The following is a 25,768-nucleotide window of genomic DNA, read 5'->3' as shown; positions in this document are numbered from 1 at the left end:
AAATAAGCAATTAACTTAAAACTATATTGTTAAGGGAAATATAAAATGTATTTAGATAATAAAAAACATATAATCAGTGTTTGTCTGTATTGGTTCAAGCAGCCTATACTCTTGGGAATTGTTTGAAATTAATAGAAGCCACTATATCAGGCCTTTCAGAATTACCTAACTGGCAGTTTGTCTTACCTGTTAGATGTAATAGAAACAAGGTGGTGTTCTGTTTTCTGAAGATGATATATAGAAAAGTAATACAGAACTACAAAAAGAGTAGTGTCCATGCACGTGTGTCAGACATGGAAGAACCATCCCACACACTTTCTCCCACTTTCAGTCACAATTTGTTTTGTTTTCAGTCTTGTCATTTTTATTTTTCCTTAGTCTGAAAGAAAAATAATTTTGATTTTAAATGCAACATTTGTGGTTTTCCCTTTGCATGTGACCTTAAGTGAACTTCAATATGGACTTCAAGAAGATGATAAGGGTAAGATAGACAGAGAGATAGAAAGACATACATACGTATATATGTTTTCTATCTGCTCAGCCATTCAGTTCAAAAACAACAGGTAAAATTATTCTGCTGAAGTTACCTGCCATGAATTTCTCCCCTCACTTCCAAATGTGAGAGCTGGGGAACACCCATTTGCATTCCACATGTCTATGCAGAAATGTGGCCTTTGAGACTGTGCTGTCCTGTGCCAAACACAGTGGGTGGGCATGTTCACCAGGCAGCAGCTGGCCACTCTTCTGTGCCTGAAAATGTAGGGAAAAGTTTGCACCATAGCTCAGGAGAAAGAACCAGAGCAGGCAGCCCCCTTCAACACTGAGTTCTTTCAGTTCCCATTGAAGTGGTGGGATCGTTTCCCACCCGAGCAGATTGTGCCAGCCTCCAACGCTTTTGGCAAGTCATACCTGCTGGGCTCACTTGCTCTGACAGGAAGTCTCAGCTGACATTTTGCCATTCAGTCCCATAGAGATCACGGCAGAGCCTCTTGGCAAGGCCAGATACTTCATTCTGAAACACATTGTAACCTACAGGCAGTAAAACACCAGGTCACAGTCAGCCGGCCTGAGCTTCTGTGGTTAGCTAGGTCTAATAGCCTCCACTCAAGGCATTGTAGTTTTGTCTTGAGAGCCTTCGGGTCTTTCCAGTAAGTGTAAAGCTTTTTAAAGCTTGAATGTAATACTGTGTAGTCTTTAAGCTGAGAGAATCTCTAGCTTATGTTTTGGTTGGTTGTACATCTATGTAGCAGAGCACCGTAATTCTTCTGTGATTTGAAGTGAGATTTAATATTAGCTGCTCTTAGCCCTTCTCAGCTCCAGGACTGTGCACTGCTGTCTACCAGGGTTTGCCAAATACAGTCACCAAGAGAAAATCAATGCTAAATATTGTCTACACCCAGGGTTGGAGGCAGAACACCTCCCTAGAGACTTTTCTGACTGTGGGTCATCATCCTTTAGCTTTCCATTAAGGTTTTAGCTACCTAAGAAAGAATCTTTAAGGTGGAGAGTAGGGAATTTCATAGAAAGTGAGCAATCTTCCCCAGGTCTGATGTATTCAGTGTTGTTCACTGTGCACCCAGTCAGCTGTAATGGGATGGAAAGGCATGGGAAACCTCTCCTGCCCTGTGCTTGTGAATGCTCTGCATTGCTTGCCAGCATAAAGTTGGAGACTTTGAGGCCCAGTGAGTCCATCCTGGTATTCACAGGAGTGTCACCAACTTCTTTCTGCCCTTCATCCTGAGCCAATTCTGTGCTATTTTGTGACATTGATGGTCAGCAGGGGAGATGTACCCACAGAAAGCTTGGTTGCTCTTTGCCTCTCTTTTTGGCTCTCATTGCCAGAGGGTTCCCTTTTCCAAAGACAGTCCCAAAAGAGGCTTATCGCAGGGTCCTCAGTTGTGCACTGTCAGGTCTGCAATCCGTGGCAGCAAAACAAACTGTAGAGGGATGGGATGTGCATTTGTTTGCACACATGGGAAGGGTGTGGGAGGAGAATACGATAGGATGAGACAAATTCTTTTTCTTATAAAGAAGAGCTGGACCAACTCGGAGTGCAATGAAAATGCTACCTGTGGCTTACGGGAGAACAACAATGAATAAATTCAACCAGATACATGTATTGGCCAGATATAGGGCAATCTCTACCTTCTGTAACCCAAATACTTGTTTGAGCTTCCTCCTCCACCCACCTTCTCCCCTCTGTTTCTCTCAGCACCTGCTGTATTAAAAATACAATTACACCCCTGAAAAGTGATGGATTTAAACTCTATCACTTTGTCGATGACCTTTAGATTTAAGATCGGCTCCCAAATGACCCCTGCCCCACAGGTCAGTAGTTAAGTCGCCCATTCTCTCCACCTCCTTTCATCACTCAGTCTTCAAAGAACAGAAGTCAGATCTGCCTTGCTTACACTACTTTAGCCATGGTCACTGCATATCATTCCCTAGCAGCAAAGAAATTTGGGGTAGTCAGTTAGATACTGGAAGCTAAATTACTAAATGGTTCATGAATTGTATGCCTCTGAAACACATCAGTCCTGCAGCTTCTGCTTCTTGCTCAGAGCAAGATGCTAGGATGGATCTTAGTGTCCTAAAACAACTCTGTTTTGGCATTTGATTTGGCTGGGTCAGGAATCCTGTGAGTCTCCCTCTGCTGTGCTCATTGTACCTTCCTCCTCCCTGATTTAGACTTAGTACAACTAACAGGGCTGCTGAGTACATGCCCCACCACAAAGTCTTCCTCAGCATGGGCAACACTCCAGAAAAAAACAAGGCACTATGCAGATCTAGGACTACGTTGTGCAGTGTCCAGTGCTAGGCACAGCGTGTTCACATCAGCCAGCATTTGAATCCACTGAATCTCAGACCAAAACCCTGATTGCAGACCTGCCCTTCTTCTAACCACAGGCTGGGCATCACTAGGATTCATGCATAATACTACAGAGTCCTTGCAAGATACAGTTGCAACATATTTCTTTCCTTGCCCAACCCAAATATCCAACTTCAATTATATCCATAGCCACAAAGGAGATGCTGAAAAAGTGGACATGATGAACAGCATTCTGCACAGCAGGCTTGTTCCTGCTGATGCGTGGGTTACTTTTAAGGACAGTGTACATTGCACCTCTCCTGGCATCAGTTCTCTCAGATTCTGTGATAGCTGAAGAGTGGCACTTGTCTCCTAGCACCTAGCCTCTGAAGAAAGTAATCCTCATTTGACCTGAATTGTGGAGCTACATTCTTCTATGGATCCTGTTGGAAATTCCAAATAAAGGAATGTCTCACTGGGATTTCTGCATCACAAAGGCATGGGAGGACACCTCACACCCTCTGCACAGCTTAGAAGTACCATGGGTTAGAGGAAACCATGACTCTTTTAACTTTGCATCATGCCTTTTTGTATCAGGAGATACCAAAGGTGCTTCTAGAAGATACCACCTTAGCTGGTCTTCCTTGCAATATGGACAGCCATATCCTCACCAAAAAATTATAAAAGGGAAAAAAAGGTGCTATTCACACAACTCTATTTAGCACTGCTAATTACAACTAGGAGACTCAGTAGGGGCCTTAAGACTAGGGACATTTTTGTCATTTATACTAAGGTTTTGCCACTGCTGCAACATCTGTGAGACATTTTCAGCCAGCTCTAAATGACTTGGTACATCTACATGCCACAGGTCCCATTACCTCACAGCACAGCACCACATTAACATGACTATACCGTCCTCACTTCTAGAAGAGGCATTGCTACATGATCCTCAGCATACTAACTAATTTGGCATTACCTGCTGTAAGCAGAAGGTTCTCTCTAAGGTGGCATTGCCTTGCTTAGTATAAATACATATTTTGAACCTCACATTTGCTGATTTCATGACTTTTATATATAATCTCTTGAGATGATACCTTTCTCAGCCACATATTTTGCAGAAATCCATTTCTTGGTGTATCATAGAGCAGTGTCAGGGTTGTGACACATCCAGTTAAGCATGAAACTGAAAATGGCCCTGTGTCCCAGCTGTTTCCCATCCTTTCCTCACCACTTCTACATCTGTCATCCTAGTTCTTCCTCTTCCTCTCCCAGCCTCATATTCAATTGGGGATTAGGTTGTTCCCACCAGAAAGAGCAGCTTTATATTCTAAGCTCCCTTCAATGAGTTTTTATTTCTGAACCTGGACTGCAGTCCAAATCTGTAGGTTGTGCCTATCTGAACATCTCCAGATAACAACAGACTCAATTCAGAGTCCAAACTAATACTTTAGGGTGACTTCTGCTTTTTAAAATGCACTTGGTTAAAATCTTTTGAATTGTGAATATTTGAAAGACAAACACAATAGTGTTGCACAATGAAATTTTATTTACCTTTTTCAAAAGCTGGTCAAAATCTTCTTAACACATAGACAAATACAATTCAACCAACAAGTGGAAGAAATCATAATAAACAAAGAATCCCCATCATTCTTCATCATCTGACAATGTTGTTTCTAACATCAAGACTCTTGTGTAAGTGCTGAACAGTAGGATGATACTCTACCAGAAATTACGTTGCAATGTTTTTGGCATCCTCTACCAAGTGGTATGCAAATGTAAAATGAAATTTTAGAGAAGTTTAAAAAGACAAAGATTAGTTTCTTGAATAATTTATTTGGAATATATTAGATATTAAATAACATCATATAGCACAAAATGTGATCAGTTACACTGTATTTGTTCATGATCATACAGATAAGAAATCCACAAAACACAAAAGAAACTTGACCCCCACAAAAAATTCTTTGGTAGATAGATCTAGTGAAATACACGCTGAACATGAGAGTAGGGAGCTCCTAAATGGAAAGGAGAACAAAGAAAGCATTGATACGAATCAAAGCAGTAACAGGAAGGGAAGCTTTTTAAGATAGAAAATGGAACAAACAGGTTACAAAATTGCCAGGTTTTCTTTCCCCTTCCCTGTACAAGAACTCTGCTCACAAGATGTTTTGGCTTGCCTTGGTGACATGTGTTCCCTAGGATAGCAAGTGACTGATAGACCAGATAGCACCACCATACCTTGCCCATAATTGCTCTGATTTACTCGGACTAATTTATCCTGCTGTAACTCCCAGCAAGTCAACAGAAAGCTGGGAGGAGCACTTGGCTCTTTACCTTTGAGAAACTGTTCAGAAGAGGCTGTGACTGCATTCAGTGACATTAAAGTGGGCAGAGACGGGGAGGAAGCAGTACTGATTTCATGAACCGTGCAAAAGATGCTTAGTGCATTTCCACTCAGCTGCTCTCCAGTGCAGTCCTCAGCCCTGACAGCTCAGAATGCAGGGATAAGCAAATTGAAGATCAGCAGTGTTCAGAAACAAAATTAAATCACCATGAACTCCTTTGGTTTTTTTTTAAATTTTTGTCAAAATCTATCTACTGGCACACCTGTACCTTACAGCACCGGCCCTGGACAGGGTCAGCTGTGTTCCTGTCAGACCTTGGTCTTTGTCAAGGCACAGGACAGCCCAATACACACTTAGCAGAGCAGGCCCTGGCATCCTTGGTGCACCTGGTGGTTGATGAGGCTTTAAAAGGCAGCTTAGCTTTAGATGCCAAATCCCCTCATGCCTGTACGTGTTACGTGCACAAACCCTATCTCTGCTTCCTGAAATAGCTTATTGCTACATGAATAAACAGAAAACAGAAAACAGCCCAGGGACATGCCTTGGCACATGGGAGCTCCATTTCTTTACCAGTGGTGAATAGCTGTCTTTTCTAAGCATTGACATGTACCTTGGTCCACACAGAAATCGAAAGTGGGAGCAGGATCTGACCAGGAAGCAGTTCTACTTGAACCTGGTGACATTTTTTTCTGTTGCTCTAGGCAGCTTTAGAACTTGCATGAGCAGTCCAGACCTTTACTGGCACAGATTATAACTCAGTCAGGAAATCAAATTGATTTGTGGGCAACAACCCACAAGGGTCACCTTCATGAAACCTCTTTTCATCCTGCTTATAATCTAAACACCTACGGCATGGTGGTTAGCATTCCCTACAAAGAACATAGTGAATCAAGCAGAAGACATTTACACCCATTGCTTCGTCCTTGCTCCATCAGCCCATTTGGGATAGTGTCCAGATGGAGGAACCTCACCGACAGCAAGTGAAAGCAGGGACTTTAGAGACAGTCAGCTGGGTACACAGGCAGCATGCCCCTAGTCTTGTTCATGGTCTTGGTACACTATCTGGGGCAGACAATCCAAGCATCACAGCACCAGGGTCTTACAGATGACAGCAAGTATGTGTGCAGCTCAGTTCTGCCTCCCACGGTAGCAAAAGCAGGGCTGGTTCAGGAACTCAATGCCCAAGACCAATGGCACACAGCCCTGTGCCAAAGGGGCACCGCAGTGCACCAGTGGTGCATGTCCAGCACCTTCTGCCAGGCTCAGACATGCTCCAGCTGCTTCTGCACACTGGCACAGGAAGGGGAACTGCTCACTGGTGTTTCCATGAAGGTTTTCACACTACATCATTAAGGACTTTCTCCTGGGACCTCCCTCCCAAAACAAGAGCTGCTACAGCTGTTGAGGAACAAAGACGTTTAGGCACCAACCTCTTTGATGGGCTTTTAAGGCAGCTGGAACGTGGCTGACCACCTTCATTCACATGCACACTGTCACTACTACAGAGGAGGTTTGTTCTGCATATTGAAACCACTGAAACTCATCTATGACTATGTCTTCTTTTATTTTAAAGCACTTTTGCTTTAACCTAATGTTTAATTTTGCTTAATAGCATTTAATAATCCCTGGCACTAAAGATCTGTCCAGTCTGATGGAGAAAAGTGTAGCTAGGTTCAAGGGCTAGGACCTGTATTTTCAAGAAAAAGAATCAAGCTGGAAATAAGATTCATAGGCTCAAGAGTGAGTGCAATTAGCTCCTGGAACCACTGGTGGAGGACTGTGGCAAATACCACATCTCTCAAAACTTGCACTAGGAGGACTGTGGCAAATACCACATCTCTCAAAACTTGCACTACTGACATCTGTCTTGGACAAATTTTGTGGTGAGCCCAGTAGTGTTTCCTTTTCTTGAGCTCAGTAGTGTTTTCTTCAAATAACATGTGAGAATAATCTCTTTCCCTGCCAGAAACACTGGATGAATTTCTATGGCCTGATTTATGGAGGAGATGAGGGCAAAAGGCCCTTTTGGCTTTAACTCTGCCATGGCAGCAGTGATTCCTTCCCAGTTCCCAAGGACCGCAAGTTCTCTGTCTACTCTTCCAGGCTGTTGGCTGACAAAGGATTTCCTTTGCTGTTAAATAAAAATGTATACCATATAAAACAGTAATAAATATAAATAAATAATCACAATACATAGAGGAGCAACCCATAGATTCTGCAAAAAGAGGGGGATTATCAAACTAACACCAAGACTGCATGTCTCATTGGCTGCTAGGGAGATGATGTCTCTGACCAACACTCTACTATATTGCTGCTCATGCCAGGAGAGGAAACACCACAGTTTTCGATCAGTGTCAGCTCCTCCATGCTTTGCAAGCTTGGGGCTTGCTGGAAGAACCCCAGGATGCTGCCCCGTGCTGCCACTGCCGTATGCTGCAGGCCTGGCTCTCCCAGGACCTTGACAAGGAAGTTGATGTATCTCATAGCTAACCGGAGTGTCTCATTCTTGCTCAGTTTCTTGTCGGGTGGGTGGGTGGGAATGAGTTTCCTCAGCTTGGCAAAGGCGCTGTTGACATTTTGCTGCCTCCATCGCTCCCTGGTGTTGGTGAAGATCTTCCTTGTCATTCTCAAGGTGCTACAAAGCAAAGGAGATGGTGAGTGAATGCTAGGCACCCCTGGCTTTCACACAGGCTGCTTGCTGCTCTGGGGGCACTGTAACCTCTGGGCCAGCAACAAGCATGCAGTGGTGGTGCCAGGCATTTCTAATTTTTGCCCTCTGTGGCTGATGCCTTTGTCCTGCTTGTCCTGCACAGATTTACCCTAATCCCTAAAGTCATGTCCCCATTTGCAGCCATGATGATAAACATTGCAGCTGCAACCAGATGCCAGAGTCCAGTAAGGGCTTCACAAAGGAGTAAATGGAGTTTAATTTCCTCATACAACCATTTGATGCTGCTATGAGACCAGCTTCTCCAGGCTCCTGAGAGTTCCCCTGCAGCAGAATTCCCAATAGCCAATGCATTAGACATCCCACCAGGCTGTGTGAGGGACACCCGGACACTTTTTATGGGCAAAGGCAGGCAGGCCCAGGGTGGAACAAATCCATGCTTTCCCAGACCCAGTTCACACCTTCTTTGGGACTGCTCCCAGCTGGCCCAAGCTTGGTGACTCATGGCTGGAGCTAAGCCAGGTGGGCCTTCGTCATGGGCCTTCAGTGAACAGACAGCTGACACTACAGACACATGTGATTATGGTTATTTCAGGAGATTTCTCCAGGGATGCAACAGTCTGGTTCCCTGCCCAGCCCACAGTGACTGCCCACTGCTGGTGGCAGAGACTCTTCAGTCTGATCCATTAAGGCTTCTGCTTTAGACTCTGAGAGCTGCCAAGGCTGCAGAGGGTAAGTGTGATTGTGCGATGCCTACAGAATGTGCAGGCATCCCAGCCAAAATGTCAATATGTGTTACCTGTCCACCCTGCCTCACAGAGCTGAGCAGCAAAGGGCACCCAGCTCCCAGAGCAGACCTGGCAATAGAAGAGCATTCTGCAAGGGGTGCACAGTAATTTTAAATGCCATTTACCAGAAAGGTTGTCAAAAGCTCTTGGGATTTCCCTAATGCTGCTCCCACCACCTCTGGAAAGAGTCTTCCCTTCTCTCCCACAGCCCTGCAGGAGACACTCACTTCTCCATTTCTGAAGCTGCTTTTTATGCCAACGGCACACTGACAGTTAGAGCAGGGAAAAACTATCCACAGCCAAGAGACTAAAGGACAAATGTTTCCACTTACCCTCTTATGCATGTGAAAACCTCAGCTTTTTATATTCATTGGCAAGCCCATCTTTACAGCAGTCCCACGGGGGACTGGGGAGCAAGGGGGACAGCACCCTTCAACTCCAGAAAGAGGAAACTTTGAGGTAACAGCCTAGCTATGACCCCGTGTCCATGTGAAGCAGCTTCATACCATGCAAGACACTTGGGGTTCACCAAAGTACATGGTAATAGTCTGGGTGAATAAAGAAATGCCACTGTGACTCGGAGGTTAATTGGGGTGCCCTGGCAGGGAGACCAGACACGCATGGCAGGCGGGGAAGTTCCCTTCCAGCTCCTTCAAGTCCCAGTCCAGCACTGAGGACAAATCACCAGGGAAACATAGTTACAGCATTGTAAATTGTCAGAGCCGTGTTCAGAAACCTTGGTCAGAGAAACAGCTAATACAGATGCGCCCATGTATACTATATATGGCTGCGCTCATGCTATCCATGCCTTGCAGGCTCCTCTCAGCTGTAGCCTTTACAGAGCTAACACATTTCTATTTTGGTAGAAGTCTGAAATTACCGTTGTAATTTCTGTACTCTTGTAAAGGTCCAGTTGTCTACTCTGCCTTTAGGGGACGAGAAAGTTACCTCATCAAAATGTTCTTGCTTCATGAGAGGCTCGTTTAAAAAACAAACCCTCATATTTCAGGTTACTGAGAGGTTTTCATATTTTTTGTAGACTTACTTTGAGACCCATTGCTTGATCTGAATGGGGATTGTATTGCTCTTTTTTTTAATTATTCTCCTACTCAATGTCTTACTTTTGTTTTGTGCTATGGGAACAAATCTGCTTGGTACTTTGCACCTACTTGAAACAGCTCCCATGTAAATTTTTGGCAAGAACACTGCTGTGTGAGTGATACAGACTTTAAACACTGAGTTCCAGAGCTCCTCTGTACTGCAGCATATTCACTCCCCAAGGCAAAACTTTTGCCTTTACAGTTTTATTCTTCCAAGAAGCTGCTTGGATCCATGTGAAATTCAGCATGCCACCTGCTTCTCTCTCTCTCTTCTGTTTTTGGGGTTTGTGGGGTTTTTTTAAGACAAATTTATCAGTGTACTAAAGCGGGGGGGGGGGGTGTTTTATAACATAGGGAAAGTTATTGGGGCTTCCTTGTTTCTTCTAATGGGCCAGATGGATAGTATTTTGCGAGGCCTTTCAGTCTCTGCACTCTAATTCTGGTATGTGGGTCAGGGTTTGCTGGATGCCTGTCTACATCTCAGCTACAAATACCAACAGAGGGTCTACTCCTTCTCTTTCTACTGCTGCACAGTCCCCAGTGCAGCACTCCAGGAAGGCAGGTTAGCATCCAGCCCTGGAGCTGTGAACATGTCATCTTGTCCTGTTAGTGGTATTATTAGTGGAAAAATAACACCAGCCTACTCCTTCACACCATGCTTTCTTTGTCCCTCTTGCCTCTGGAAAGGACAATACTACATTTGTGGTCACAAGCCTTGTCAGCAAACAGATGCCTCTGTGAGACCATCTTCTGCTTTATACTTCAAAAACATGTGTTTGTATTTCTGACATTTATTCAAGATCAGCAAACAACAGACAGTTCCTTCCCTCTCCCAGTGTCTCCTCTTGTGCTGATAGCTCTACTGGGAACTTCATTTCAGGTGTAATCCACCTCCTAATCTCTCCACCTTTAATTTCTCTCTCCTTTTCCCCTTTACTGGTCTGGGTTTCCTGTTGTTGTGCTCAAAGTTTCAGCTAGAAACATAAGATAAGAATGAGCCTGGTCCAATCCTGCAGTAATGTTTCAGCACAGCTTCTTTTCTCATATTGTCACCTACACATCCCTCAAGTTCTCTGTAACCACAGCACCTTCCAGTTAAAATGCAGCCAGTTTACTGATAAGAGATCTGATTTCCATTCCTTTTATCTCATTCCCTTCCTCCTCTTCCCTCCTTCTTTCTAACCCTCCCCAGCAAGCTTCGCTTTCGATACGGTATTACTTGCAGCTTCAGGTCTTTGCTAATGTTGCACAGCTGAGAGGTGTATTCTTTAGCTTTCTCTGGTGCACTGTATAAAATATGTATTGTCTGGTGGCTGTGTTCAGCTTATAGTCTGCTGGTCCATTTTAAATCTGTGCAGAAATCACCTGTTTGTACATATCGTGAACAGTTAAATTGTATTAACCTGCAAGCCTGAATTCTGTGCTTTCTGGTCACCTTCCCTACCCACAGGTTTACAGTCCCACATTTAGCTGACAATAAAGAAGCCCAGGAAGACAGCAGCTTCAATTCAAGAGGATCACTTCTGGTCTCAGGAATGTAAATCTGGAGAGTTACACCATTTTCAATGGAAGAATTACTTTGAAGGGCAAAATGTTGCCACTGAAGACAGGATTTAGCTCACATCAAGAGGACATGTCCAGAAGTACTAGGTAAGTGCAGTTTCATGAGCTAAGATCCACATTCACAGTGTGTGAAAAGAGTTGAGCAAAGAAATAACCCCAGCCCAGCAGTGAATCTGTTTCAACAGCCAGAAGGAGAAAAAACAAAATACCACCACCCACCAAACAGATAACTGAAGCTATAACTGAACTGCCTATCCCTTTGAAAAATAAAAAAACAGGGGGTGGAAAATACTGGCTGTTAATGCAGCTGCAAGTGTCACCAGACAAAAAACTAAACAAAAGAAAAGATGAAGATCTCTCCCTTGGTAGCAGCAGTTCTCACAGCGTCTCTATGCAAGAGCCATTCAGGCAATGCAGGCAGCAGCAGCAGAGCAGCTTAGGCACAAGCACCATCTCTGCTAGGACATTCCCCAGCAAAAGGCCCCCAATCCAGCGGTTAATGTGTGAGGGCTGGCAGGGGACTCACCAGTTGCCCAGCACTTAGTCATAATTAGCAGGCTGCTATTAAATAAAGATCTTGGATGAGAAAGTTCCTCCCTCAAGTTATACCTTTGACCTGGGTGAAGTTAAATCCATGTTGAAACTGGCCACTGGAGACCTACTCCTGCAAATCTTAATCAGAGAGCAGATGCCTGCTGCCAGCAAGAATTGGAGTGCTTCTAGTAAACCTGCAGTGCCACGCTGTTACTCTGTGGGGGAAACCCAGTGCCTGGTAAAACTGGTTATTTAACACATTGCATTGGATTTTGTGAGGTCCCTTCAGCCCTTAAGTAAATGGCAACAGAAGAGCAGATGGTGCCTGTTTTCTGTATCAGGCAGGTGCTTGTGAGCCTGATCTATCACAGGGAGCAAAGATTCCACAGCTATCACTCCTTGCTGCTGTGTTTTGTTCACTTTGCATCAGTGTGATCTGGAGAAGAGGAGAAAGAGGAAGTTCATTGTTTACCTCTTTGGTTTCATGCGAGCCTCAGAGCACGGGACTCAGATTCATGCAAAGGGAAAGACTGAGCATGGATGTCACGAGACATTACGCTGCCTATCCATAACATGACTTTTTTTTTTTTTTCCCACCACCTGGAAGGAATAAGCTCAAACTCTTTGCAGCTGAACCATGTGCTGTTTGCTGCATGGTTGCCTGGATTGCAAGGACTTCCTTTAGGTTGGGAGGGTAAGGAACAGGACAGGGGACAATGCATCCCAGCTTGACAGCTTGCAAGAGGAGCAGCACACCTCTAGGCATGGGCTCTTCCCTCCCAGCTTTCCTCAGCCCCCTTGCCCCGTCAACACCTTCCTCTATCTTGGTGCTATACCCGTCCCCAAGTGCCTCCCAGCTGAAATCCCACAGGCGCACTGGTGGACAAGGACACAGAGAGAGAGTGCAGTGCAGTGAGCTGAATGCTGGGCTGGCAGTCAGAGAATTGAACTTCTGTCCTCATTTCTGCTGTTCATCTCAGGCAAATTTCTTTTCTGGTTTTTTGGTTGTTTTTTTTTCTTTTCTCCATGTTCCTCCTGACTGTAATTAGTTTGTCTCAGCTGCAAGGTTTGTGGAAAGGAAAGCATTTTTGTGCGTATGTGACAGAGCAGCCGCCAACACACAATGGCCCAGCCTTGCTCGACATTGATAGGTGCCATGTTTGTGTAATGAAAGAGAAGAGCCTCTCCCATCACTTGCAGGGTGATTCCTAACACCAGCAGTGAACTTCATTTTATGTCAGATAAGATGTGGGAAGAGGAGCTGCTTCAGGAGTAAACAAGGGCTCCTTTCACTGCCTCATGCCTCTGCTGGAAGTGTTATCTGACAATCATACTGCGGTACAAAGTACAGCAGAGCAGCAAAAGAGCTATAAAAAGAAGCCAGCACTGACAGACTGATTTACCTTTTTTTAGAGTCTGTAAATCTGGGACAAAATGCACATAGTGGAATCTCTGCGCTGGGAGCCCTCCTGTCTAAGGGGCAGAATTTACAGAAACTCTCACAGCTATGCTGTGCTCTCATGGAACCTTTAGAAAAAGGAAATTGCTGGAGTCTTCAAAAGCAACTGTGTATAGGTCTCAAGCTTAAGTCAGCCTTCATGTTTGGCAATACTAGTCTATATGTGATGACAAGTTTTTCACTTGACCCAGTGTTGCCCCTGGGTTGCTTAGCTTTGTAATCTGGTTGCCCTCCTAGAGGGTGCAGATCTTCAGTGGGGAAGAGAGCTAGCTGCTTTCTGAGAAATCAGCCTAGCCCACAGACTTCATATCCTGGACACCCTGGCATCATGTCCCCTAAGGCTGCCTCAGGAAATGTAGGTCTGTAAAGCAATGGGCTGCCACCCAGCAGGTATTTGGGAAAGCACAAAATGTATGTTTAAGAACTTACCAATAGCGATGACAAGGTTTACTCAAGGAAAGGTTTACTCTGCCCATGGCAGTAGTTTTGGGTTTTTTTCCCTGTGGCTCCCCTCTTGTCAATGCTTTTTATGTTCATTTGCAGTAAAGTTGAATTATACCACAGCTCTGCAAAAAACAAAGAACCCACTCATGGGCTACAACAGCTTTAGCTAAATGGAGGTCTAGTGTATTGACATGGACGTGACGGCTTGCAAAGCTGGGAAAGGAACACTCCGCCAGGAGGTTTAGCCTTTATTCACTAAACTTGCACTAGTGTTATTTTCTGTTCAGGAAGATCTGAGAGTCTTTCTTGGAAAAGTGCTTCTCTGTCCCGGTCCCTTCTTCAGTAAGGCCTTCTTGCATCAAAAGTCTGAACTACAGTTCAGTGGGTTTCCTTTAAAAACAGTCTCTGACAAATTAACTTCCCAAATACTACATACAGACACTATTCTGGTGCTTCATGGTGGTCTTCCAGGAGTTCTTCAGGGACTCATTTCTTCCAGACGCAGTGTGCAAAACCCTGTTCCACACAGATATTTGCTTCCACCTCGTTAAAGCACTCATTCCTACATGTCTCTCTCTGCACCTGCCACTATGAGGCAGTAAGGTAGCTGTTAATAGCAGAAAAGCGTCCATTTGCTTTAACTTCCTTGCCGTGCCAGCATATGTAGCAAAGTCCACATCCTCCTTACTGAAAATCTCTAAGGAGGGAGGAACAGATGCTGCACGTCTTACAACTTGGCAAAGACCGGTCTGCAGCAGCTCACACTGTTACAGGAGTTGTTGGGAGCAGAGAAGGGAAAATTCATGCTTACAGTATTTGCATTTGCATCAGAGGGAAGGGCAGATTTCGTATTACGTTTGAATATGACCCCAATATTTGCTTTTGCATTTTATCCAGGTCTGCTCTGAGACTGATAGTAAATCTCTCTGTGACTTCAGCAAAAGCAAGACTGAAAGTTTGACAGTATCCTAATAGTGGCATGTAGTGCCCTGTCTTCCTACCAAACACAAGTTAAAACCAGTCTACTGACCACAATGGCATCACCCCAGGAATTAATTGGGTCTGCTGTGAGTAAGACTAGAGGTCACCATAAGCACAGAGAACATATCCACCACAGCAAACTGTAACTTCCAAAAGCGTGATATAAACCACTGCAAGACAAGGACCACAATCCTGTTTTCCCCTAAAATGTCATGCCACTAACCACTGTGGGGCTACACTTGATAGAAAGATCAGCATAAAGATCATCCCTGCTTCAACCACACTTTCTTGGGCACCTGCATGTCATCCCCAAGCCTCCTACCTGGCATACTGACTCTGTGAGCAATTCATTTCTTGGATCAGCTGCTCATATCACAACTACTTTAATGATTTATGTAAACAGGCAGTAATACCAAGCTGCATTTATTTTAGTTATTTTTTTGTGAAACAATATAGAAATGCATGGTGGAAAAAGGTTCTAAAAATCAAATATTGTCCTATACTTTTGTATGGAAATCACGAAGGATAGAGACAGCTACTTCAGACAAATGCTTGTTTTACTGCTTAACTTTCTCAGGCAAATACAGCTTTATGCAGAAGACATAATATATATTATTGGAAATATAAACATGTTATAGATTGGCAGTTTCAAAAGTCTTTTTAAAAATCTGAGACTATTATTTCCTGGCAGAACTGAAATTAATAAAATTGCTAAGCTTTTTCTCCTAAGTGAATTATGGAACTGAGCAAATTTCAAATACCTACGTATTTTACATATGCATCAGCTGTAAGACAGACAACCAATAAAGTAGTGGGGATGTTTTTAAATATGTGAGTTTTGGAATTTAAAACTTTCATCTTTACCTGTTGACACTGTCATAGAATTTCCACACAGTCTAGTGCATAAGCATTCAGTAAAGTCTAACAAACGCATGATTTTGCATATTTTGCAAATAATTTGTTTTAAATATCAAACACCATTGAAGAATTCTGTTAAGTTTTAGTTCTAAACTCAGTTCATGATGCTCTGTGTAATCATTTTGCACCAGTGCAATAACTGATTTACTGCACTTTGCAGTGGTGTAAGTGAGTTTGACTAGTGTGTAATTATACAGTTATGATGTAAGAAAATCTAGGAATGGTAGGAACAGTGATTTTAAAATCACATTAGCTTGCTCCACATATAAGCATCAACATTTCTTTCAAAAGTAGTGAAACCAATCAATAATTTCTCCTGACATGAGGTCTGATTCACTGAGTCTCTGCAGATACTAAGAAATAAAGTCCAGGCACAAAAGTAGGGCAACGTGGTTACTTTGCTTGATTACATGCAGCCACCTGTAAGTGACCGTTTCTGTAACTATTCTGTTTGTCAGATCAGGTGCCTTACTCTTTTTGATGACAAGATCCAGGAGTGCCATAACAAGAAATAAAAATCCAGTGGATCATAAAAGGCTATTGCAGAAATTCCTTCCTTTAAGGATATTCCCTGCTCCAAGAGGAAACTTTGGCATTCCTAAGACAGTTGCAAGATAAGCCCAAAAGAGGCAACGCTGTAAAGAGAAGAGGCCATTGTCACTTACTTTTCTGGTCACAAGTGCTTGTGTTTCTTGAAACCTGGTCAGCAGGCGAACAGACAGCAAAACCAGATGATTGCTATTTTTCTTTCCTCACTGTTCTCGCAATGCCTGGCCACAGAGCTTGCTCTCGCTGGAGTCAGCCTAGCGCTGGTCCTGTCTGCCTCATTTATAGAGTAGCAGGTCCTTTGTCTGGCGCGTGTCACCACTAGTCCTAGCAATCCAGGGATCTTGTTTTGCATCTCCCAGGAGATTCTCTCTATCCTGCCTTTTCTTTTCTCACCACATGCCCTCTGCCCTTTTCTGAGGCTGGTAGCTGAGACCATGCTTACTAGCCTTAGAGCTGCTCCAGCTAGGTCAGGTGCACTTTGCAGGAAAGCATGGAAGCTGCTCATGGCAAGAATCGAATTTTTCTTTTTTTCTTTTTCTGGAAGGATTTTTTTTTTAATTTATTTAGTCAGCTCTGAGCTTGTAAATGTTTCCAGAGACAGAGATGCAGTGTTCATTCAAAAGCCAGCTTTAAATATGACTCAGTACTGAGAAACAGGCTGGTGTATTTATTGTATTTCTAAGCAGGAGACTCCCTCTTTGCTCTGACAGTAAGTGCAGGGTGGGGGTGGGGGTGACCTTGTGCAGGCAAATCGATCCTGCACTGCCTTTTTTGGTGAAAGCTCCCTTTCACTTAAGACTCACAGCTAGCAGGCTGGAGGATAGCTACAACTGCTGCAGTCCCAGCCCTGCCCCAAGCCTTGCACTGGCCCTTTGACTGAGTCCACGTGACAATAAGAGGCTGCAGGTGTGAATTCACACATCTACCAGCTTGCCCTTCACTTCAGGGACCACATAGTGCACTAAGGGTAGGTTTAATTCAGGCTTCTACAGCAAAGATGAGTCAGCTCCATACCCCTGTGGCTAGGATGCAGGGTTGGTGAAACAGAGACTTCTTTCACTGCTGCTGGGGTGGTCCCAAAATTTCCTCTCAGCTCAGGAACAACAGGCAAGCAAGCTGACATCTGACTGCAAAAACCAAAAATTGCAGATTAACACCATCTCCACCACTGGAGCACACGCTTCTCTGTCCATGACAGAGATCGGTCCACCCAGACTCACCCTGCCCCTGGGTAACAACTCTTCATAGGTAAAATACTGGAACAGGTTGCCCTGTGGTAGATGCCCCATCCCCGGAACATTCAAGGTCAGGTTGAACAGGGCCCTGAGCAACTTGATCTAGTTGAATATGTCGCTGCTCATTGCAGGATGGTTGGACTAGATGATCTTTGGAGGTCCCTTCCAACACAAACTATTCAATGATTCTATGATTTTATGAAAACAGTCACAAAATTGCCCCAGGCGTAAGCCAACAAGGGCATAGCCTTGTTACAAACATACACAGCCTTTGGGACCTATACGACCTCATCTGCACCTCCCTCCACTTGTCCATTAGGTGCTGGGAATTTGCTTTGGATGGAGGTAAGACTAAATAGGGAGAACAAGAGCAAGATACCTACTTACGCACTGGGAGTAAGAGGATACTAAAGGGGAACAAGTGGTGGGGAAGGAGAAGCCCCAGCTAATCACCCACTACAGTCATGGGGCAGGAAAATGCCTGCATCCAGGATAAGGCAGCTTTCAGCACACTCCACCACTTTCCTCTGCAAGCTCCAAGAAAGCCCAGCTCTTACGCAGACCACCTCACCCAAATCAGCAAGCTGACTAGGTAGGGCTCAGCTATCTTTTTTTTAAAAGCACTGCAAATGTTTCAGTTAACAGGATTGCCCCCATAAATATTAACAACCCAGCAGTGGAATGATGTGGTTGCTCTCCGGAGACAATGAGCTCCAGGTCCCGCCAGGGCAAGTTGTTCCTCACACAGCTCGGTTCAGCCCTTTCACACGGTAAATTAACAGTGGCACTACAGCCTGAAAGCTTTGTCAACCGCTTCATTTAGCACAAGTGTTATGTTAACTAACGGCCCTATTCCAGAGGGGCCTTTGGCCTCACAGAAGCCTAATTTCCATGTAATTTACATTGGAAAGTTGCAGAGTTCCCCTCCTCTCTGTTACTTCCTCCAATCCATTATTTACCCAAAATCTGCTCTGAGATGCTCCAGTCAGTATGCAATGGTAGGGAAGGGGGCTTGCCAGTCCAGAAAGGGGAGGGAGCTGAAGCTCTTTATCTGTAACTGTGTGGATGCTTCACTGCTTAGGGCTTTCAAAAGCTGGTCAGACAAAACATTATAAAATATACAGCCATGAGAGTGTCTGTCCTTGCAGGGAAAGGGGCTGTATGGGCTGCTATTCATTCTCCTTCATGTATCCATGCAAGAGAGCTGGATCCTGCTCCTGTTGCTGTCAGATACATGCCCTCTCCAGAGGTAGGCTCATGGCAAAAAACCTGCCTCACTGGGGAAACATAAGGAGAAAAAGGGACAATGTAGCTTCCTCTCGTGTACTTCAGAAAAGCCACCACCACATCTGTTTAGTGTTTCAGTCACATCTGTTTAGTGCTTCAGTCACATCCCACTGTCTTCTCATCTCCCTACTCTTGTAGGAGGGAATTACTCCTCCTGAAACTCTGTGACAGCCCAGCTGAGGCTGTGCAACCCCAGCACCTGGGAGGTCCTCACCTTCCCCTTGCTGTCCTGCTCCCCACTGTACCCTGGCACCCTGTGGCCCCAACTTCTTTCCTTCTCTGACAGGCCACAACAGCAAAGCTCTGCATCTGCTGCAAGCACAGCAGCACTTTCTCCTGCACTCCTGGGACAGTCGTGACCCACTGTCAGGCCCTGGGCAGGAGGTCCCAGGTGCTTAGCAATCATTGGTGTCAAGTCATTAGGAATGCTGATGAGATGACATAGGGATGCTGACTTTTCTACCAGCTTTAAGGCTCTTTTCCACCCTGTCAAACATGAGGGTCTGCTTCACTGTCTCTTTATTAAGCTTCCTATTGAACTGTGATTACTTGGCACCAATGAACCACACCACTCTCATTCAGCTTCCTCTTCATACTTGGCAGTGACATGGAGCAGGGGGAATACATTATCAATACATCCCTGCAGTCCTGGGATTACTTCTCCCTAGAGCAATCCATAGCTGCCAGGATAGTATAGCTCAGCTGGGGGAACAAGAATGGTAAAAGCAGTATTGCACCCTGGGCATGCTCGTCCTCACAAAATTTCTGCCAAGATCCATCCTGACAGTTTCCTTAGGGTCTGGGGCAATTCTTTACCTGCAACAGGTCTGGTTTTTAACAGCCACCCGTTCATAAAAAGTCAAGGGGAAACAGAATATATTTTGTAACTTGCACTCTGCCTCCAGACTGCAGTTGATATTAGCATGTTTGCTGGTGCAATGGCCATGTTTTCCCTCCTCAGATACTTCTCTCAGAAAGTAGAATCTCAGTGCCCTTACAGCACTGAGAAGAAGAGGAGGGTGGGAAACACTGCATGTGCAAACAGGGTTACTAGGGACATACAGCTGTTGTGTCTGTAGATGCAGAAACCACTGTTTTATTGCAGCAGTGTTGGCAGGCCCCTGCTGAAATGCAGACTCACTCTGCGAGGTAGGTACTCATTCTTCCTAGCAGAGAGACATTCCTCAGCAAGTTTGATGAAACAAAAGCAGGAAGAAAAAAGAAAATGTAGTCTGCTCTCTCATGGGTAAGAACCGAGGCTGAAAAGGATAACAGGTACAGACCCCTTCCGGAGGACACTGTCCTTCTCCATTTCTGCTATCATGCCCAGCATGTCATCCCACTAGAGGCAATGCCGAACTCACATTTCGTGCACCCACTTTCTGAAGAGCCACACTTCAGTCACCTCATCAGCTTGTCTTAGTACCACAGGTATCAGTAACAGATCTGGATGAAGCAACAGACTGCCTACATTATCAGTCATTTATGCAACAGCATTTACACATGTGGCTCTGCAAAGCAGAAGATGTGAGAGTTGGCCACTTGGAAGAAGCCAATAACATGTGGGTGGTTGCAAAGTGTGAACATCCTCAAAACTGGGTTTCTCATGTTCCTTTTTGAAATTCAGCATGCCAGCATTTAAATTCCAACCCCTGAAACATCCTAGGGGAGTAATACTAGTTATTCCTCTTCCTAAAGGGAAGAAAAGCTGTTCCTGGCATATGTGACAGTGTGGTATGCAGGCAGGAGCAAAAGGCTTTATCCTGCTGCTACACAGCTTCCAGGACCAAAAGAAGCCTCTCCAAGATAGAGTAATGGTCAGATGGAAAAAAAATAAAAGTTTCTATTTCATGCTGGCCAGACCTCAAAACCTGTCTTTCTCCAGCAAAAATCTTATTGCAGATGAGCAGGAAATCAAAGAGAATCCTGACTAAATATGGGCAGAGATTTCAGAAGATGGATGGGGGTTGAAATTATCTTTCCCCCTTTGTGAGGTGACCCCTTTCAGTTGGGTGAAAGCAGCACACAGAAAGTGATGGACAGAAAAAGGACATCAAGAGGCTGAAAACACACAGCCACATTATCTCTGTGAGTTCAGAGCCACGCTCTACAGATGGCAACAGTAAGAAGCAATTATACACATCTGGGCTCCTGCCCTTTAAAATCAAAATTTAGATCAATAGATTTTTAATATAGTGAGCTGGAAGAGGCTGCTTGGGGTTAAGAGCAGCAGCTGCATGCAGACTGCTGAAATATTAAACTTCCATCATCTGAAGCTTTTTGTAACATTCTGAATCTCTTATTAGTGTTAACAAAACACTCGCATCAGGGGGTGCTTTAAATTCTGGCCACACTTTTCAGCTTAATTCCAGAAGCCAAAAATCTTCTCTTTTTTAATGCTGAAACTTGCTGATAGACTTGAAGAAAATGTTTAGCCACAGAAGAAAGAGACTGAAAACTTAATGTTTCTCTAAAACTTCAACTGGGAGCAAGAGAGAAAAGACAAACAGCTCATTGTCCCTTTGACACAGACGTACCTAGACTTTAAAAGTTCTGTGGAAATCATGTAAAATAGAGAAGAACAAGGCAGTCATCTCAGAGAATCATCAGCTGCTACTTTCACTGGCATACAATGCTGAGCTCAGCCAGGCTGCATGCAGCAATAAGGTCACCACATAAGCATCACTCAAAGCAGGGATTCAAAGAAATGTGGAGTTGGATATAAGAAAAACTTCCTGGTCAGATTATAAACCCTGGAAGGTCTTTGCCATAGATGTGTTTGCGTCTTCTACAGCAGTCTTTCAACTAATGACAAAAAGTAGGGACCAAGAGATTTAATTTCCAATATGACTTCAAGCAAAACACTCAAGCCATGTCTATTTGATGTGTTAGGAGCTACCAGGCTTTTGCACAGTCTGGCAAGTTGTCTTTCTTCATGTGCAAGTCTTTGAAATCATGTGGCTTGCTCTTTGAGGTGAGCTCTTGCAAGGAACAAGGGAATTTGCTCTGACTATTCCTAACATCTCTTCTTAGTGCAGGTTGCTGCTTGGGAATGACTGAGGTTGAAATCCTCGAAGGAGAGACCTCGTATTTGGGGCTTTAGACTGCTCCTCTTGCAGGACCGGCAGTGCATGTGTGTGCAAAGGGAAACTCCAGGAAACCCGGTCTCTCAGGAGTTTATTATGATTATGCAATCTGTTTCATATAATCAAACCAGACCTGCTCACTATTCTGACTCTGAAAGGTAGCTTTCTTCCTTTGCTTTTAAAGTTTTGCTATCCTATTTTGTTTGAGTTATGAATGTATGCCCTTACTGCTGCCTTGATGATGAAGAGATGGTACAATTTCAAATGTAATTTTCAATTGCTTTGTTTCCATTGTTTTTAAATACATCTCTATATTTCGGATACTCAGCTGGTGTAAACTGATGTGCTTTCATCAGTTACTATACAAAAGCACTGATCCACAGCATGCAGGAATCACTCCATTACTCTTTCAATTCACCTGTATTCCATCATATGACTGTGCTGTACATCTACTTTCCACTGGCTCTACAAAAGCCAACATCAGTCAGCGAAGGAGGACAAATGTTTGGCAAAACTCCTCAAGGTGAGAACTGTCTAATCTGCATATCTGACCACCTGCATTTTCAAAATCATTTTGCAAGGCCAGCCAGAAGCTCCTAATAGTTTGGACCAGGGTGTCCATTCCCCACCTGACCATGAGTATCATTCCTGCACAGCTGGCGTCCCAGCCTCTCACATCACAGTGCTGGGAAGCAGTTCCAATAAAACACCAATAAAATCCTTCATGTACACATTAGCATGTTTTCACCCCAACTGTGACACATGAGCCCATGAAACCAAGACGTGTCCTGTGATTAGCTTGACACATCAAACCATCAGGGTCTGAACTCCATATGTGAAATAATTTGAATAGCCCATGAGTAGCCCTTCAGACAGCTTTGACTGTGAACTGTGAACCCACTGTGAACAACATGTAAGTATCAGGATGTGTGTTCAACAGTGTGGAGAAAGACTGGGAAACAAATTCTCTTGATATCTGTGAGTACGAAAAATCCCAGTGGAAACCCCTGTCTGGGTGGAAAACCTTGTCTCCAGTGTGTTGCATCTGCCATGAAAGAGGCAGCCTTATCTTTGTCACAAACAAAAGGAGTTGCTTTCAGCCAGGAGTATTATACAGCAAATGCAGGTCAGCTGAGCCTTCTGGGTGGCTTTCAGTGGTGGCACAAAGGATAAATAAACTCTCAGCTTCTCTGTTTTACTTGTAACTGACTTCTCTTGCCTGCTTTGGCTTTCTACTCCAGTTTGTAAAAAGAACACCACCACTCCTACCTGGATGAAAATGTGTCCGTTTCAGACACAAAATAAGTGCCATAAACCATGTTTTGAGTACTGGTGAAACTGGAGTAAGATGCTGTTCTGATTGCCTGGGGTCCCGACAAGTGTTTCAGGAAGACATAATCCTATACGAAGCCCAGAGCCAGAGGATGTGATTATCTTCCATGAACTAAACCACAAATGCAAGTTTTAGGTGATTACAGTGCCTGCATGTACAGGATTTGCAGATACGGGTTCAATGGCCATTTTTGATAATCTGTCCCTTCATTCATTTTGGTCACCATGTTCAGTGACTAAATCCAGACTGCTGACAGCACCTCTCAACCCAAACCTTGTTTGAGGTGCTGGGCTTTACACTGTGAATGAACAAACTCATAAGACATCATGAATGCAAAAGAAAGGGCAGGAAGTCACTTTGCTCCAAGGAGGACAGGAATGCAGTGCACCAAAGTAACATCCCAGGGCAAAGTGCTGGCCTCCAGAAATGCACCGTCACTGCCCTCCTCAAGCCAGTACTGAGACACCGTTAATACACAGGCAGTGCCCACTCCTGACCTTTGATTTGCTGGTGTTTGCCGCTGCTTTGCCAAGCAGGAACTCCCGTCTGCATGGAAACAAAGCCCTGCTTCACTGCTCCTTGTCTCGGCACCCTCTGCCCACCCCTTTCAGCAGCACTGCCTTTTTGCAGTTTAAATGTTTCTTTTTAGAGTGCCTTTTATTTCCAGCTTGGAGAGCAGGGGGATGAGAGATGGGATAGGGATGCTGAAGTAGTAATTTACATAATCTGATTAACAGAGGATTATCCAATGGCTGCTGAACAGCCTTAGTGTGCTTGAGCTAAAAACCTTACTATTCATTGCTCTCACCACCCTGCAGGACAGCTGCACCTGCAGCACCAGCTAATTCTCTCCTGGGGACTTCAAGGAAGGAAAAAAGCAAGGGCATATTTTTATTATTGTCCAGGGGAGGGTTGAGGAGCTGTAGCTTCTTGTGTGCAATCCCTAATTGATCTGTCTGCATTACTCTTCAGGAAGCTGAAATGAAAGCTGAGCCAGTTGGCATTATCAGGAACAGCCATCACCTTTGAAAAGGGCCAGCTTGTGTGGCTCTTTCTCCATGGGTAGTTCAGTGGGGCCCATCCAGACCCACTGCAGAAAGGAGCTATGTAGAAGGGTCCTTCACATGCAAGAACCAAAAGCACGGTTTCCCCTGTGCTCACCAGTACTCCGCTCATCTGGGAGCAAACCAGATCTGACCCTTGCTCTAACATCACCAGAGAGCTTCTCAGGCTGTAGCCAACACCTCTCTCCCCAGGAACAATGTAGTGACATGGGGATGCGTATACTCAGGGCTTGCGAAGCCTCACACCCAACATGTTATCTTTTTATTGCCCATGAGCTGCCACATGGTCCAGTTATCCAGGGACTTGGCTGAGGTGACAACTGTGGGAAGGGCAGCAGGACCCACCACAGCAACCCAGCTGTATGCTCAGGGGAGAAGGAATAAGTCTGCAAAACAGCTATCCTACAGCACAGTCCAAGACCTCCCATACAGGAGACCAGCTAACTCTCCTGTAGCAACTCAGCAGGGAGGCTAAAAAAAAACCTGAAGAGAAGGTGAATACCACAGCTCCTTTGACATATTACAAAATTCAGCAGCACATAAGGGCATCAACTGGGGCTGAGTCAAGCTCTCCCAGAAGGAGCGGGAGATGGATGAATTTCAGGTCCTGGCAAGACAAGAAGAGTTCAGCCGCTGGTTTCAACAGAACCAGGTCTGCACCCCAAATATCCACCCGCAATGAAGGGGTGAAACTCCAACGTGAGAAACATGTTAACTGTAGAATGGAAGGAACTGGGGATATAGATCTCCAGATTAGGAGAAATCGCAGGTAACATGAGCTGGACTTTCCCACACATTCACATCAAATCCAGAGAAAGAGGAAGAAGTTGGACATTTTTCTATTGTACAGAGGGACATCTGTAAGGCCAGGCAACTATAAGAGGTTTTTGAGCCTTTGAAGGAAACAAAACCTGGACTTTCTAGAAGAAAAGAGACACAAATTTAATCCTCCAGTAGAAATGCTCCAATATAATCACCCAAGACTAATTGTGAGTCTTTGTTTCTAGAAGCACACTCCATCCTCACATCTAGGTCTGGAAATGCTGGTGTTGCTTTACATACTCACTCATGCCTGCTGTATTTGTCTGGGGGTGTCTGAAGACCTGCATGACAGCTGCCATTCACAGATACCACCTAGACAGATTTGCGGTGCAATGTGTCTTTCTTACTCCTACTAACAGCAGGGTGAATGAATAATGCTACATAGTGGTCTAGTTAAATAGGGTGATTGCAGAGTATCATGAAGTCATCCTGCCCACTAGTTTCTCCAATTTCTCCTCTTCTGAAGCTAGAAGGGGAAACCACTTCTGACTTTTGGGGTAAAAGCACAAGAACAAAAGCTGGGAAGCAGCACACAGTCTTACACAGTCATCTCCACTGAGTGTTTTTTTTTCAAGGAGCTGCGACAGAGAGAGAGCTGCCCTTTAGCTGCATGATGCACAAAGACCAGGGATTAAACCTTAGTTCTGTGTGGAAACAATAATTCCTCCCAGCTGCTGACTGATGTGATTTGGCTTGCATAATGTGCGAAGCTGGACAGCAATTCCACCTGTGCAATTGCAGCCTGTTGTGCAAGGTGCCCAGTGTACCGTATGGTAGCCGTAT

General features: G+C 44.5%; 1 protein-coding gene across 2 annotated transcripts; it reads right to left on the bottom strand.

Moving 5' to 3' along the window:
- Window positions 1–4,399: 4,399 nt before the first annotated feature.
- TAL2 (TAL bHLH transcription factor 2) lies at window positions 4,400–17,287 on the bottom strand. 2 transcript variants are annotated; one of them, XM_074855868.1, is made up of 2 exons: window positions 17,173–17,287; window positions 4,400–7,789 (listed from the first exon to the last, which is right to left on the bottom strand). In XM_074855868.1, the coding sequence occupies exon 2, from the start codon at window positions 7,777–7,779 to the stop codon at window positions 7,426–7,428; it is 354 nt and encodes a 117-aa protein (XP_074711969.1). In that variant the 5' UTR covers window positions 7,780–7,789; window positions 17,173–17,287; the 3' UTR covers window positions 4,400–7,425. The 2 variants fall into 2 exon arrangements, with proteins under 2 accessions (XP_074711969.1, XP_074711970.1); XM_074855869.1 differs by lacking the exon at window positions 17,173–17,287 and adding an exon at window positions 16,275–16,356.
- Between the last annotated feature and the right edge of the window lie 8,481 nt (window positions 17,288–25,768).

Source organism: Strix uralensis, chromosome Z (assembly GCF_047716275.1).
Source record: "Strix uralensis isolate ZFMK-TIS-50842 chromosome Z, bStrUra1, whole genome shotgun sequence".
In the NCBI taxonomy this organism is placed as follows: Eukaryota; Metazoa; Chordata; class Aves; order Strigiformes; family Strigidae; genus Strix; species Strix uralensis.
This window is presented reverse-complemented; position numbering and strand designations above follow the sequence as displayed.